General features: G+C 57.5%; 4 protein-coding genes across 4 annotated transcripts; 1 reads left to right on the top strand and 3 right to left on the bottom strand.

The window, feature by feature from the left end:
* Window positions 1-468: 468 nt before the first annotated feature.
* Window positions 469-1,772, bottom strand: VDAG_09828 (uncharacterized protein; the record flags this gene model as incomplete). Its single annotated transcript, XM_009654687.1, has 2 exons — window positions 469-617; window positions 674-1,772. 2 exons carry the CDS (start codon window positions 1,770-1,772, stop codon window positions 469-471), a joined length of 1,248 nt encoding a protein of 415 aa, XP_009652982.1.
* Window positions 1,773-5,775: 4,003 nt separating this feature from the next.
* On the top strand, window positions 5,776-6,542 carry VDAG_09827 (uncharacterized protein; the record flags this gene model as incomplete). The annotated part of the gene is made up of 2 exons (XM_009654686.1): window positions 5,776-6,076; window positions 6,103-6,542. 2 exons carry the CDS (start codon window positions 5,776-5,778, stop codon window positions 6,540-6,542), a joined length of 741 nt encoding a protein of 246 aa, XP_009652981.1.
* Window positions 6,543-6,669: 127 nt separating this feature from the next.
* VDAG_09826 (uncharacterized protein) lies at window positions 6,670-7,803 on the bottom strand (the record flags this gene model as incomplete). The annotated part of the gene is made up of 1 exon (XM_009654685.1): window positions 6,670-7,803. One exon carries the CDS (start codon window positions 7,801-7,803, stop codon window positions 6,670-6,672), a length of 1,134 nt encoding a protein of 377 aa, XP_009652980.1.
* Window positions 7,804-12,005: 4,202 nt separating this feature from the next.
* VDAG_09825 (uncharacterized protein) lies at window positions 12,006-13,118 on the bottom strand (the record flags this gene model as incomplete). The annotated part of the gene is made up of 1 exon (XM_009654684.1): window positions 12,006-13,118. Exon 1 carries the CDS (start codon window positions 12,795-12,797, stop codon window positions 12,006-12,008), a length of 792 nt encoding a protein of 263 aa, XP_009652979.1. The 5' UTR covers window positions 12,798-13,118.
* Between the last annotated feature and the right edge of the window lie 3,121 nt (window positions 13,119-16,239).

The raw sequence follows: 16,239 nt of genomic DNA, 5'->3' as shown, positions 1-16,239 counted from the left end.
TTCCGTTGCGGTACTTTGAATTCCCGCTGACCGGTGCCCAGGGGCACAATGAGAGCATCCCGGTTGGGAATGTCCTTCTCGTCCTGCTCCACGAGGTCGGTGAAGCTGGGCTCAGCCACCCTTTGCCTGGCTTCTTCCGCCAAGGCGATGACCTGCTCATCGATCTGTTCGGCCTCGTTGAGCAGAGGGAAGGGAACAATCTCGGCGTCGTTAATCTTAAAGTTGGGCAGCATGTGGGCTTTCATGCCGGTGCGGCCAATCTCAACCGTCAGGCCGTCGACCTTGGGGATGTCGCGGAATGTGTTGTCGAACTGGAGCACGGGGAATCGTGCAGGGTCGAGTCGGTGCAGCTTGGTAAAGAGGGCCGCATAAGACTCGTACGTGATCATGTTGGGCGAAATGTCAGGGCCCATGACGAGATGCCTGACGTGGGGCTTGCTCTTGATAAACTCCTGGATCGAGGGGTCATCAAAGACACCCTTTCCAAAGATCCAGTAAAAAATCTGGACATTGTCGAGCAGCTCGTCCGACTGCCACTCGGGCCGTTCGAGGAAGCCAGGCGCGTGTTCCAGAGAGGGAATGGCCAGGACGGCAAAACCCTGGCCCTTCATAGGCGCCTCGAGCACCATGTCAGGGGTCACGTCCTTGCCGTCCATGGCCTTGACCGTCTCACCGGCGGTCAGGCGCTTGAAGTCGGGCTTGGCCACGCCCAGATCGATGGCGACCTTGGGGTTCAGCTTTCCACGGCGGCCCCTGTTCTTGACCACATAGCAGAGCGACGTGTCAGACATGGTCGTGGGCGGCAGGTCGGTGACCATGGCGCTCGGCCAGGGCTTGCGAACGAGGACGGTAATGTCAGGCACAACGACATCCCTCGTGCTCGGTGTCGGTCCGTCGTACTTTTTGATGTTGCCGTTCTCGCGGATGAAGATCTTAGCCGGCATCTGCACGTCGGCGAGCTTGGTCTCGAACAGGCCGTCCTTGCTCCAGTCCGAGTTGAACATGTTCTCGACAATGTCGTGGACCGTGTTCTCGGCCATCTGCTGCCTCTTCCGCGGGGGCGAGGCGGAGCGGGACCGCGCGCGGGGCGACTGGCTCCCCAATCTCGTATCTGTCACGGCAGCGCCGGCTTCAGCGTTGTGCATCACGTCAAAGGTTCGCTTCCGCACCGGGCGCGTACCGTTTCCAGCAGCTGTAGCAGCTGTGGCTGCTTCTGCTGCTGCTGCTGCTGCCGTCGCGGGGCGGCTCCTGGCCACCGGCACGTGCCACACCAAAATGGTGTCATCTTCCCAGTCTGGCTTTGAGTAGTCGTGCGGTGTCGGGCTGCCGCCGGCGGCGCGGGGGTCGAGGGTCAGGTCGACGGCCTTGATGGGCATGCCGGTGCGGAAGATGAAGTTCCGGGCCGTGGCCACGGTGTGTGCTGTGTTCTTGCCGCCGAAAATCTCAAACGTCTTGTTGGGCGTGGCGATCTCGCGCTTGCCCTCCTTGCGCCTCGCCTCGTTGGAATTCTTGACATCCTGGGCGACGGCCGCGAGACCGTCGGCGACGGTCAGCATCATGCCCAGCATGCCGCCGGTGGTCTCCCAGTTGACCTCGCCGGCAATGAAGATCTTGTCGAGCTTGGCGAGGGAGTGGCCGCGCTGGGAGATGGCGCGCTGCGTGCCCTGGGCGAGGGTGCCAAAGTGGTAACGGCGGTGGTCAAAGTGCAGCAGGAGGCCTGCGCCAGCCGTGTCGGCCGTGGGCGTCGCCACGATCTGGACGTGGCTCGACATGTTCTGGGCGTGGATTGCGTAGCCGCCGTCGCGGTTTTTGAGGGCAGCCTTGGGTCGGGCAGCGGGTCTGGAGGGTTCAAGATGTGAGGCAGCTATGAACGAGGCACTCGGTGGGCGATTGGGCTTCGAGGCAAGCGGCTGCTTTTGCTGCGTTGATTTGCCCTTGCTGGGCACTTTGAAGTAGAGCGGCCGGGGTCTCTCGCCTGATGACTCTTCGGCGAGGGTATATCTCTGTCGGGAGGCTTCGTACGAATAAGAGTAGAAACGTCTAAGGCTGACGCTGCCTGGAATGAGCCGAGACCGTAGAAGACACATCCATGACATGGAGGTCGAGGGGATGGTCGACGGAGAATGGAAGGCGGAGGGGTATCACGAAAAAGGCAGACTGGAGTGTCTACAAAAAAGAGGGACCACTACTAAAAATGCAGCTGCAGGAGGGATACAGGCTAGGAAGGCACGGCTAGGAAGGCAAGGCTAGGAAGGCAAGGCTAGGACGGCAAGGCTAAAAAGTCAAGGTGGGCTGGCAAGGCTGGAAAGGGACGCGACAACCACTGATGATGGCGCTGTGCTTCACTCGATTCAGTCGCGAAGGCACGTGTGGGGGGGTTTGTGCCTCTTGTGGGGCACAAGCACTGAGTTGTCATTGCCGATAAGATACCGCCACGCTATCGCCATCCGGCCTAGCCCCTGAAGCTCCTGAAGCCCCTGTGAACGTCCTGCTGGGAGGGAACCGCTGGTGGCGGTACAGCGCTTCCCCGCACGCCGCACCTCGCCTTTGCAGCATCAGGTCCATGTCGGCCGCGCTGTATGTCGACGATGTCGAGCTCGTTGACTCTGCCGAACCCCGTCGCTCGCAGCCCATGTCCCAGAGTCTGTTGCTGTCTGATGAGGGCATTGTGATTTTTGGTTTTTGTTTTTGTTTTGTGTCAAGGTTGGTCACGGTTGGTGGTTACCCAAGCCGATAATTGGTGTAGAATCCTCACTGCTGGTTTCGGTGGTACGTTGGTGTGTAGGTAGTTGGTGGTTTGTATGTATTTGTATCTCGCTTCGTTGGAAAAGGATGGCACCAAACGTTTTTGCAGAAACTATGCTTCCTTCTTATGGTCTGGTGATGGAGGAGCCAAAAAACCAGACGCCTACGGGCAGACTGCTCTGGGGATATGCTTTGTTATATCTCGTCTGATGCCTGGAATGGCTCGATAGCTCCATGGGCTGTGCTCGCCCCATCGATGCGTCCAGCCCGAGCTTCTTATACTTGCTTCTGCGTCATCCCCCTACATGCTTCTTCGTACTCAGCTGAAACTGACTCTCTGAACCTTCAACGCTGTCACGTTCGAACGCCCCTTGGATTCCTCCTCCCAACCCCAGATCTACTTTCTTTCCTGCCCCCTGCCGACCCTGGTTCTGCATCCACCCCTTTCTGGCCGCCCAAACCTTCCGATGCCATGGGACGAAGCTCCGCCTCTCCCAATCATGCAGTCAACCGGCCGATCAAGTCAGTCACCGAGCACAGCCTTCATCTAACGACATGACCGGCCATGATTTGCTGATCAAGCTTTCCCCCTTCTCTGGCCATCCAAGCCATCACACGGGCTTCTGGGGACTCGCCCCAACGCCAATCCCCATGCACCACGGCACTAGAGCCAACTCCGGGGAACGCTCCCCGGCCCTTATCGGCGGGCGCCCGCGCTGTCGCCCCCGGCTTCCTTGCTTTCCTGGCCTGTCTTGGTCATCTGAGTGGTCAGCGGCTTGCTGGATTGCGAGCACGGTTCCCTCCGCGTCGACCGATCGGCCGCTTCCCAGACTCTCTCTCACCACCCATCTTGGCCTGGCTTGGCCTCTTGGCCTGTTGCATTGTACTGTTTCGGCTATGGTTTGCTTCAAGACGAAGACGGACTTCTTTTCCTGCTCCTCTTGTTCGCGATGGATAGGCGTTTCAATTCTTGTCGCGCAACTTCTTGGCTGGGGGGAGTTTGGTTCTATTGAAAGACGATGATCTACGAAAAAGGAGAGCCCCTCCTTTTTCGTCAAACAGCATGAGCAGTCGAAATCGTCTGAAAAACATGCGAGCCCTGCATGTCTCAGCTGATCAGTCAGCTTTGCCGGGCGCGATATGCACCACGATCGTCGTGCTCAATCTGGGGTTTTGGCATGTTCATGTGACTATGGGCCGGGATTTCCGGGGTTCATCTACAGCCTCACGTGGCGCCAGCCTCTTGCTAGACTGCCAAGCCTTTCGATAAAGGAGCTGGGTGTCACGGATGGCATGGCCTCATCGTAGAATACCTCGGCCTCTGAATATCAACCTTTCCCGCAGCGCACCCATAGGAGAATTCGTCGACTGCACACACCTGAATAGAATAGCACGGCCTATAGATCTGTGGCTCCATAGCCTCGGATTCAGTCTGAATATATATATAGACGAGAAATGAACCCAGATTTTTCGACGCGCATGGGCCCTTGGCTGCCTTGTTCTTCTTGTAATAACAGCCATCATGTATAGGAGGGACAGGGATGATCGACTCTCAAGGTGAGAGATAAGTGCCCTTGGCTGATAAGTGTCCGCACATTGACTCCAAACTCTCCTGAGCTAATGAATGCTTCCCGCAGGCTGTTTATGCATCGCCAGAGAGGATAAGAATCGAACACGGAGAAGGCTCGTCACATGATGGCTACGAGCAGTCAATAAATGTACGGACCCGATACGACGTCAATCCTCGTCAGCCTACGGTCACACAAGCGAGGAACAACCGTGAGACGATCCCGATGGCAATCTACAATGGGTGTGTAATTACCACGTTTACGAGTATGGCTTGACGAAAAGTACCGGAGGATCACAGTGTTAGAGTACTCGGCGGGGGTTGCAGGGAAGATGGGATAGACGACCCTCCATAGTGTTGCAAAAAGCAATACTGTTGAGATTGTAGCCTGCAACATGGCCGCTATATGCTGCTTTGACACTTAAAGCATCACATTGCATCAGGATCGGCCGTATCAAGAATCTCGTGTACGCAGCGGTTCAAATGAGCTGGTGATTCGAATCTTCAGACTTTGTGCCCGATTCAAGTTCACATTGCACGGAAAATGTCATGATGCCCAGGCGCATTTCGTGTCCCCATTCTTGCGCCTGCCAAGTCTGTACCCCATACAGGCCAGTCCTTCGTGACTGACACCTATAGGATCCGTACGATGTTGTGGCTAGCTAGAAGAACAACGTCTTCTGGCAATTTATCGGAGAACTTCACCTTCGGACGGGTACTTACACGATCGACGAGTTTGATATCAAGCTGCAGCACCAGAGCATTAGTGGAGTGGCCTCAGGAGTCCACGAGCTGCAGACGGGAACCAGCCTGGATGATGATCAGATTACGTGGCACCATAAGCTTTGTGGAAGGCTTGCTGGGGATGGGCTCATATATCTCGAGTCGTCTTAGACCATGCCCTCCGACTCCAACGTGGGATAGCTAGTCCACTAATTATAGTGATTCTCATCATCAGTTTACCCAACTGGCTCTGATAGCGAGAGCCCGGAGTTCATGTTCAAAGATGAACATCTAGTCAGTCAAGGTCACGACGCTACTGAAACAACAGCGAAGCCGGCGACAAAAATCCAGCATTCGATACGAGTTGTAGTTAGCTCCCCGAAAAATCAACACCCGGCGGAATCAAGTACTCACAACAAGACAACCACCCAGATTCCAGTACTTCACATGAAATAAATGCAATGAAGCCCCACAAGACACCTGTAAGCCTCTTTTCGTAACAGCCGCTGCATGGTTTACATGCCTAGAAGTCACCACAGACTGGCCATGCCACTGTATCGAGAGACCAAGTCCAAGTAATGATTACATAACCACAGCCAAATCTAATCAGCACCTTATCGTCATCCAAAGAGCAAAGGCCCGTTGCAAGTTAAGACCAAGTAAACTTGACCATTCCACCCCTCCAAAACGAACAACAGCACACACAAACAGACGTATCCTGCCCCAGGGCGCCCACCAAAATGGACACCAAAGACCTCACTCAAAAGGCAACCGAGTACGCGTCCCAACACATAGACCTCTACGCCCTCATCGCCCTCGACCCGGCGACGACAGACGCGAAGCAGATCCACCGCGCGTGGCGCAAGTCGTCGCTCCTCCACCACCCCGACAAGGCCGGCGACGCCTTTGACCCGGAAAAGTGGGCGCTGCTCGAGTCGGCGCGCGATGTGCTCCTCGACGCGACGGCGCGCGGCGCCTACGACCGCGGGCGCGAGGCGCAGGCGCTGCGGGCCGCCGAGAGGGCGCAGGTGCAGGGTGCGCGTAAGCGCATGATTGACGAGCTCGAGGGCGGCCGAGGGGCGAGGCCAAGAGGCGCAGGGACGAGCAGGAGGAGAAGAGGAGGGAGCTCGAGCGGGAGAAGGCGCGCATGGGGGAGGAGCTGCGGAGGCGGCGGGCGGAGGAGGATGAGCGGTTCCGGCGCGAGGCCGAGGAGAAGAGGAACCGCGAGGAGGACGAGGGCGATGAGAGGATACAGGAGCTGCAGCGGAGGCTTGAGGAGACGAGGAGACGCAAGGCCGAGAAGAAGGCGCGGAAGAGGGGCGAGCTGCCGCCGGAGACGGAGTCCAAAGACGCTCCCAAGACAAACGGCGGCGAGGGCAAGGCGCCCAAGTGGGAGGACCTCAAGGCAAGGATGATCGCGGTGCAGAAGAAGCGGGATGCTGCCAAGCTCGCGGCGGCGCAAGAGACGGCGGCAGGCACTGCGGAGGAGGACGACACAACGGCATAGACATGATACCCAAAAAGCTGCCACAACTGAGAGTCTCGGGATGAGACTTGAAATGAATTGATACCCCCACCATTTTCTCTACTTTTACATTCTACATGGTGATGTACATTGGCTTACTGTCCACATGCTACGTTGCGTTTTGTGGCGGTGCTGCCTCGAGAGACTGCCTCAGCCAGTCTGGCACAAAGGCCTTGACCTTGAGGCTGTTCGTCGCATCGTCTGCCGTCCACTCGACCTTGAACTCGTCGGTCGGCTGGTACGAAGAAGTCGGCAACGGCCCCGCTAGATCCGTCAGCGTCTCGAGTCTACACAAAGCCAGGCCAACATTGCCGATGCCGCTGAGCCACTTGCCCGGATTCCTGGCCCTCTTGCTGCAAGACTCAATCTTGGCCTCCCGCGGTATGACACTGGCATCCACGCCATGGTCCCGGTACGCAAGCTCGGTTGGCATGGCATCCCCCTCGTTATACAAGACGCACGGCAGGATCCTCTTGCGCACGACACCCCGGTGCTTCGTCCGGATGGTCAGCTCTTGGCCGACATAGCAGCCCTTGTGGTATTCGATGCCGCCCATGTAGTCGAGGTTGCTCTCCTGCGGCAGCGCATGCTCCCGCAGCATCTCGCCCTGGCCCTCGGCCACGCCACGCAGGTACCGCCGCAGCGTGTACGCCTGCTCATCGACCTGCTCGAGATCCAGTGCCGGCGCGGCGTCCCCCTTGCGCACAAGGCGGTAGCCCATGCCCGGGGCGCGTCGGTCGGGCATCAGGTCCCCCGCGGCGGTGGACTGCGCTGGCGGATCAGGCGCGGCGTCGTTCCAGAGGTGCCACACGCGGGCGTCCGAGTCGTCGAGGAGGCGAACATCGAATTTGGCACGCAGCTTGTAGCGGCGAATGTGCTTTGCGAGGACGGGGGCCTGCTCGGCGTCAGCCTCGATGAGGAAGCTCGTTTCGGGGGCGCCGGCGCCAATGGCAAGGGTGTCGGGGTAGATGAAGACGTCGTTGAGGATGCGGCCGGCGGCGGTGAGAAAGGCAGCATAGAGGGGCCCCGGTGCGTTGATGTTGGCGGTGATGACGCCTTGTAGGAACTTGGCCGTGTCGGGGCCCGAGACGGAGATGAGGCGTCGGGAAGGGAGGGGGGCGTAGGCGGCCGGAGGCGGGGGAGGGGGAAGAGATGATCTGCAAGCCGAAGAGGAGAATGGACGGCGGGGGAGCAGGCGGCAGGCGGATGGTGCCGGGGCTGCTGAGCGGAAGAGGGGTCGCATGGTGATGGTGCTGTGTGGTTTGGGGATGTTTACTGATGATGATGCATCAGCGGCATGTGATTCGAACGATGGAGGACCCGATGCGAGGGTCGAAACGTTCGTTGCTCGGTGTCCGGAAGTTGCCCGGGTGTGGGATGTCGCAAGCCTTGGGAGGTGTGACTGTAGAGAGGCAGAGTCCAAATGGCAGCGACGATGCAATGACGTGAGGCACGAAGCTTCCGTTTGCCCCCCCCCCTCTTCAAGCTCTGCGGAAGGTTCGGCTGGTGATTGGCAGCTGCCCTGGCGACTGGAGCTTTGAGTCTGACGGAAGGAACTCTCGGATGGCCTGGTCTGTGCGTGGCAGGTCCGACGTACTGTACCTTATTCAGGGTCCATCGCAACTGCCACCCACTGCGTGTCTGACCAAGCGAGGCCCCTGCCACAGATTGATCGGTGGTCGGCATCCTGCCAAAGCCCGACACCGCGACGGGTGTTGAGTCATCACCCGTCCAGCTCGATCAGGCATTCCGCTTCGTGACAGATGGTGGCCAGGGCCTGCCACAGCTGCCAGATTCCCGATCTGCTTTGATCTCCGCAACAGAAATGGATCTCGGACATGCTGGCGATGAACTCCGCGGCCAAGCATCCTTCCCGCCACGGCGATTTGTACCATGATGGCCGCCGGTGCTTGTGACGACCTGCCGCTGCTGCTGCCTCGTGCCCTTGCATCTGGTGCTCACAGAGTCTAGACCCGTGACGGCCCGCCCGTCATCTGCCCACCGTGATGGGACCAAGGTGCATCACTGGATGGGAGAACGTGGCCTGAGACAACTTGTCAATCGAAGCTGGCTCATCCACTCCGCGCCTCATACAGGGTCGTCCTCAAGCATACCACACCCCCCTCCCCCCACCCTGCCTGTCAACGACAAACAATCAAGATTCAACAAGTTTCGACATGGGCGGCGATTTGCCAAGTAGGCCGCGTCGTATAGTTCATCATGAAACCCCCCGCCGAGGCAAGCAAGAATGTTTCCGTGACCTCAGTGTCCCCGGCAACAGCACACCCCATGGGCCTGGACTCTCGACAAGTATCCGCTCCAGCGATCGATGGGCTGCGTTGATCGAGACGACGGGGCCTCATCAGTCTCCACAGCTCTCTGTTGCCCCCGCACCCGCAACCGGGAGGAGATCACGGCAGCCGAGACCGAACTCGGTCCCCATCAAGGTTCGACTCTGCGAAAGGTTCCGGTCCGATCCCATTGGTGATGGTACCTGCGAGCCTGTGATGACTCTCGGCTGTTATGCTTCACTCAGACAGACAAGGCAGACAGTCGAGACATGCGCACGGCGAGGAGAGACATTGTCTCGCGTGTCACCTGCAGCGCTCCCCAACAGGCTTCACCGCCCTCCACGCCACGCCCATGGTGCACACTGATACTGAGAAAGGGCGGGAGCATGTTGTTATTCGCGAGGAAAGGGCGGGCTCTACACGTCAGGCAGAACCCGCCTGGTGATACCATTGGCATCTGATAAGGGGTCATGCTTATCTCTACTTGGCTTTTGCCTGTGACCGGGCCAACGAGTACGGGAGAAGCATTGTGAGTGGTCACGCTGGAGGATGGTGTGATCCTCCGTCGTCGTCTCGAAACAACTCTCTCATTCCTCAAGGATGCATGTCTCGTACTCTCCAGCAAGGTCGAGTCGAACGTACAGATAACGAACGATAACGTCAAAGCCCACGGCGCAAAGGCCGGGTGATCACCAACGCCATCCGCGGCACCCGAGTGGGACCGAGACAGAGACACCCCTCCATCATCCCCAGCCCAGTCCAGGGGCCCCAACAGGAGCAGCTCGCGAGCCGCAGAACACGAAACCCGCCGTTCCTCCGCCAGAGGGCTGCTGCACTGCACTGCAACTCGCATGCCCTTGCATCTGGGAAAAAGACCGGCCTCAGTTCTGCCAAAAAGGGCCGATGGTTCGTCTCGAGCGCTTGTTGTTGCTTCTGTTCTACTGACTGTGATGTGCACTGGTATATCGTCCGGCAGCTTTGTCCTCCAGCCACCTGCTCTGTATCCGGTTGAATTGCCAGCCAAGTGTCAAACCTAGCCACAACGTTCATCATTCAGGCAATCTCCAATCCATCGCTTGAAGCGCCACGGTCGCGCCGTCCACGTCAGCCTGCGCGGCCAGGTTGATCGCCTTGACCGATAGCAATCATGCTGGCCGTGTATGCAGGACTCCTAGGCAGGCTGTGTCAGTCAGTAGTGCTGATGGCAGGGCATGCTCGAGTAAGTGGTTATTTGATGCGTCGCTCCTGTGTGTGCCCGTGCGTGCGCGTGTGAGATGATACATGCTTTGGTGCGGCGCCTCCGATTGACGAAGTCCCCAAATTGTCATGCATTTTGTTCGTTCGAGTCAAAATACGTTCGAGTAAGAAAAGTACCCCTTTTACCGCATTAATGGGAAATCTCCCTCAGGTGCAAACGCATGGCCCAACGCAAGGACCGCAAATGTAAGCCCAGTCCAGCGCAGCAAAGCCATCCCAGCTCATAACAGAGCAAGAACATACAGCAGAGCAGCCCAACGTCGACAGCACATCCATCCCCAGCCAATCCTTTGCCCTCACCGCCCGTTGCCCTGTTTGCCAGCAAAGCGGTCGAAAAGTAACATAGAATCCAAGAGGGGCCAAACGAATCGAGACAATCAATCAAAGCGGCCTGTCAGGTCAGGTCGTAAAACCGGTCATGATCCAGCCAGCCCCCAACGTGCTTGCTGCTCCGCATTCAGCAAAAAAAAAAAAAAAAAAGAAAAAAAAAAAGAAACGAGATATAGCAACGCCAACCAGATATACTGTTAAGCTTATGCTGAGGCCACACCCCCCTCCCTCCTATGCTGCCTGTTCAGGCAGCCTTTCTTGTGTGTCCCCATGCGATTGGCGGAGGAACGGCGGAAGGGAGGTGTGCTGCCATTGACCGACGACCGCAAAGGGCGAAGGCGACGCGGCCCAAGCGACAACTGACTGGAAAGACTGACTGGGCAAGACAGAGAAACGTGCGCTTCCGCCGTTCTCTGGATTTTTGTCTTTCAGTATCCCCCGTTGCCTGCCAGCCTGCCAGCCCGCGTCGCCCGCCCTGCCTTTTACAATTATTGGCCAAGCAATGAAGGTCAGGCAGAAACCCCCTTGTCGTATTTGTCGTATATATTTGGGGGATTTGGGGGGCATGAATGGATGACGGGGGGTGTGCGGTGTGTGTGAGGTGGTCGGTAAGCTGAAATCCTCACTGGGCCCGCCGTGAAACAGTGAGACGAGGGCGGTCTCTCGGATTCGGCTGCGTCTGACAAAGCCGGCGGTGATTGCTCATCAGACGCTCCCTGACCAAGACAGGCACCAGGCAAGGTTTGGAAAAAAGGGGTGGGGTCGAGAGGGTGTGTCGATACGATGCGAGAGAGATCTGTCGGCGCTGGGCTGGGCTGGCAGGGTGGGTGGGGTCTGTCCCGCCCGCCCTGGCGACTTTTCTTTCCTTCCTTTCTCCCCCCCCCCTTGGCGTGTCGGTGGGTTTTTCATTTTGCCATGGCCGCACACGCCCCTCCCCTTGACCGCCCGGCGGAGGACGCTATGTTGCCGAAGACCGATGGCCGCGGGTGCCGCAAGTCGGGCGGGGCACGACTTTTTTTTTCTTTTTGCTGGACTATTGCAGTTGCCTATGCAGTCATACCGCTGTGATTGACTCGTGAAGCGTTTCTGCGACTCGTTAGCAGCCCTTTTGGCGTTGCATTGGCAGTGACTTCACTTTTTTTTCTTCTTTCAAACGCAAAAGGGAGGAGCGGGGAGGAGCAGGGGGGTTGTTTGTTGAACTGTATTCAATTGTAGAGTGAGATTTCACCTCGGCCCGCTGCAGCGACTCGAGGGCGTGTAAACTATCTGATGACAAGAAATGATGAGACTGCCACTCGACCCGTGGGGAGCGGCAGCCGAGAGAGATGTGATTCCGTTTCCATGCTTCCGTGATTGCTTTTTTTCTTCCTAATGCAATCCATGCCGATCCAATATATGTACAGAAGTGAAAGAGTTGGGCATTGCTGCCTTTTGGAGATCCGTCTGGGTATCCCTGGAGAAAAAGAAAAAGAAAAAACAAACGCCGCGCTATGCCCCAATCGCTGTCGCTCAAGCAGGAGTAAACAAAACAAGAGTCGTCAATGTCGTAACCGTTGCTCGGTGCAGTCTAGTACACGGAGATGGCGGACACGAGGCGGGCTGGGTTCCTGCTGGGGAGGTAGAAGCCCTCAGAGTAGAGGCTGTCTTGTTGTTGTTGCTGCTGTTCGCTGGTGGGCTCTTGCTTGGCGTCCTTCTCAGAAAAGGTGAGAATGGTGTTGGGAGGCGAAGGGGGCATGGCGTCGTCGTCGTCCGAAGAGTAGTCTGAGTCGTGGGCCAGATCGGGCGGGGAGTTGGAGTGAGAGGATGTGCGGACGAGCTCGAGCTGAGCGTAGTCCTCCTCGAGGTCGTCCTCCTCCATGTCGTCCTCGTCCTCGTCGACGGAGAGGATGGGGATCTGCTTGGTGGTGGAGGAGATGCGGCGGAGGCTCATGACGTCGGCCATCTCAATGTCGTCCTCCTCGTCGCTGTCGTAGTCATCTTCCGAGTCGGACTCGGACTCGTCCGAAGAGGATGTGGAGGAGGCGTCGTCGGCGTTCCAGTCCTCCTCGGGGTCCTCGACAATCGAGTCGGCCCATTGGACGTGGCGGTCCTTCTTCTCCTCCTGTGCGCCGCGGACGGACTGGTTGAACCACGACTCCTGCTCACGCTCGGCGTCGGCGAGGTCGAGCATCAGGCTGTCGAGGAGGTTGGCGTGTCCGACGAGCAGGCGGAGGTCGTGATCGGCGCGGGCGGCCTCGGTGGACAGCTTGGCCCGGGCCTTGTGGGCGAGGTAGTAGGTCTGCGTGATGGACATGGTCTTGCGCAGAGAGGTTTGCTTGGTGGTGTGGGTGTTGAATGGGGAGTGAGGGGGGCGGTTCATGGTGGTGGATGGCATTTTGTATAAGTAGCACCAGGATGGTGGTGGTGGTGACTCGAACAGTTAAGATGGTGTAATTTTTGCTGGTTGTGACTCAAGGCAGACAAGCCGTAATCGGCAAGGAGCAGGGGTGCGCTAGGCTGCTGAGTGGGAGATGGCGTCTTGGATGATGCGAGCAGGGGCTAATAAGAATAAGAGCCGCTGGCTATTGTGTGATGGTTAGGTAAGAGTGCTGTTTGGTGGGGCACTGAATGATGTTTTGCTGTTGCGGGAGCTGTTGAGTTAGAGCTGCTGAGTGAAGCTGTTGATGATGTTTGGAATGATGCTGAAATCGGAAGCTGACGATTGGGGGGGTGGGAAGGCCGGAGTGTTATAACTTGGCTGATGGGGATGTGGACGGAAAGGGTGGATGTGCCATGGACACTTCTCGGATTCCGGGCTCGCGGTCGGTAGCGGTGTGGATGTGTAAGGCCGCGAAGCCATGGGTCAGTCGCAGGCGTGGGCGTTCGGACTTTGGCCTCGGGTCCAGGCGGACGCGCATGGTAATTCCTAAGCCTCTTGCTTATTAGGTGGTGTTAATGCCACACCCTCCAGGGCCCCTGATTTGCGAGCAGCCTTCCCTGAGGCCTGCTGACACAACCACACACACACACACACACACAGAGCCAGCCCGGCAGGCGCAACCCACCGAAGGGCCGGACTTGGGCAGGTGGGTTCTTCCCGAGTGCGGGTGCGAGGTGGTTGTGTGTCAGCCAACAGAAAGACTGAGTGCCCAGCGAGCAAGCGACAGACAATGTGGGCAGCAGGTGCGAGACACACGCGGTACGTACCCTGTGACTCTCTCTTCCTTCCTGCTCTCAGACGGGGCTTAGGTTAGCTCCGTCAATTTCACACGCCCTTGGCTCTGCTCTTGTCTCCGAGACCCCGTCTCCTTGTCCCCCCCGTTTCTGACAGAAGCAAGGCGTGTTGCTCGCTAACCCAAGCCGTTCCCGGTGACTTTTGCTGCGTCGCCGTCGCTGCGTTTCGCACTCGGCTTGTTAATCATCCTTGACCGTTATCCCCATGGCCGCCCTTTTTCATTGGCAGGTTCGTCTACTGCCTGCCTGCCCACGGTGTTGTCCCTTAACTCGAGGGCAAGGAGGTGCATCACAAATCATACCCCCCCCCTCCGCTGGTCCACGTCCATGTCCACGTCCAGCACAGAGCCACAAACCCTCCGATGACTCTATCGGCCTCGATACCCTTCCACTTGCGTCCCTGGGCTTCATGCCGCTCACAAATCGGCCCATGCATGCCCCGCGTTTCCGTTGTCGACTCATCGTGTCATCAACATGATCTCGTTGCCGTTGTCGCGGAGCGGCTGCCATCCCTCGCCCTTCGCGTCTCCGCTCCATCCTCAATTGAAGATCATATGATGCCATTGAGCTCCATCGACCGTTAAGCATTGGTTCCCATGCGACACATGTACATCGAGGCTGGGCCATTACCCACTCTAACCCGATCTGAGGAAACCGAGAGAGCCCATCCTCATCGCACGATGCTCTCCTCGGACGAGCGAGGCACTGCAAGTCGTCCCATACAGGGCCTCGAAATGTGGAAGCCTGGCGATTGCAAGGAATCTCGAAAGCGAAAAGATCACGAATGTCGAATGCATGCTCCGCCCCCATTTCAGTTCATCCGTCCCCGTCCTAGCGAGCGACCGGCCTCCTTCGGCTCCGTCTAAGACGCGAAAGCGAAGCGAAGCGAGCGAAGAACGAGGAACGAGGCACGAGGAACGTCGGGAACGAGCCAATCCTGTTGCTCCAAGAACCACGAAAATGCCACGCACGGTGCACCGCCCGGCTTGCGCGGTCGCTGCAAGTGAGTGCCACACGCCAGGCACATCACCCAGCAACACAGGAGCAGTGCAACACTCCTCATACGCATCCCATCAGTCAGGATGAGGATAATTAGTAGGGCTGAGCAATGCGCATGCATATCCACCTACCTCATTGCTGTCGCAACACTGGTGCCGACCCCTAATTGACCAAGGTTTTCGTATCCATCGTATATCTGTCCCGTGGATGGCTGCCTTCCACTAATGAAGTACTGACGACTCTGTTTGTCGGTGCCTGGCTGTGCAATCTACATGAAGACCAGGCTTTCCCGGAGGCATTCCATCCAAAGCATGCGAGCGGTCGCTTCGGGAGACGTGAAGGTCATTGAGGCAGGGCCATTCTACGAGATCATGCCTCCTCTTGCAGCGCTCATCAATCTCGAATGCCTACATCCGGATGCTTTGCCAGTTTTCACACCCCTCCCCGGCCGCAAGGTCACAAGGCCGGCCGTGAACCCCACGGCTTCCGACTCGTGCCGCCTACACCCCGATGTGCTCCGGGCTACTGGGTGGTTACCAAGCCACAGACCCCAGCAGAGCTAGCTACAGTATGGGGGTCATCAGGGCACACGAGATCACCTCTAGGCCGGCTTTTCACGATGCCCTCACTTTTCTGCCCGCCGTGGAGACAAACCCTCGGCGGTCGCAAAGAGTTGCAGCTGGCCGCCAGACTATCATGCCTCCTGGGCCGACAGGCCTGTCAATTGTAACGAGCCAGGAGCCCTAAAAGTCGCATTGTGCCCATCCCGCTCTCACCAAGGAAATTGCATCGCATCCCGTGGTCAGATGGTGCTGTTCTCCGATGAGCATTTCAATTGCGGATTGCCGCGACTTCATTGCCAGAAGCAGTAACCAGCTGCCTTTGCGACGCGATTTCATGCTCGTCGTGACGTGGGAATAGTCGTCAGGTCCATCGCTAATCCCGAACGCCGCTCCGTTTTCTGTTCGTCAGTCAGCGGAAAAAACGGAAGGCCAGTCCAGTGATGACGCTTTGCCCTGAACCGGCCGCAAAGGGTCCTCGTGGTCCTAGCAGTTGATCTCATCTTTACGGACTAGTTGAGTCTAATTGATGGCAATGCCCTTCCCTTGACAGAGGCATCTTGCGGTATCGAGTCGCGGCATTCAAAACCCGCCGGAGCCCGACCTTGCCGCCACAGACCCTGAGGAAAATGACATAAGAAAGGGGGGGGGGGGGGGGGGGGGGTGGCTCGAAGAATTAACAGTTCGGTCTTTACGTTGATAGATAGTCAATAGATATAATCGAGGGAAGAGTAATTGCCTGGGTCGATACAAACACTAGTACGGCGCTGCCTAAAACGGATTATGGAAGAGAGAGGGTAAGCTGGTGCTCACAAGGAAGAAATAGGGAAATAGATGAGAATGGGATAGGGTATGGATATAAGTATCACTTTTTGGGAAAACATTTAGGTGGAGTGCACAGAATACCACGCGTAAAGACAACGAAGAATATGTGTGTCTAGTTGTGGCTCATGTAGCTGTCCTTATAAATTGAAGAATGGGGTGATAAGAATGGTATCGGCGAATAGAATAGCATTGAAACGAGACAAA

This window comes from Verticillium dahliae, genomic scaffold (genome assembly GCF_000150675.1).
Source record: "Verticillium dahliae VdLs.17 supercont1.27 genomic scaffold, whole genome shotgun sequence".
NCBI lineage: Eukaryota > Fungi > Ascomycota > Sordariomycetes > Glomerellales > Plectosphaerellaceae > Verticillium > Verticillium dahliae.
The sequence above is the reverse complement of the archived record's forward strand: the minus strand, read 5'-3'. Positions and strand labels throughout refer to the sequence as shown.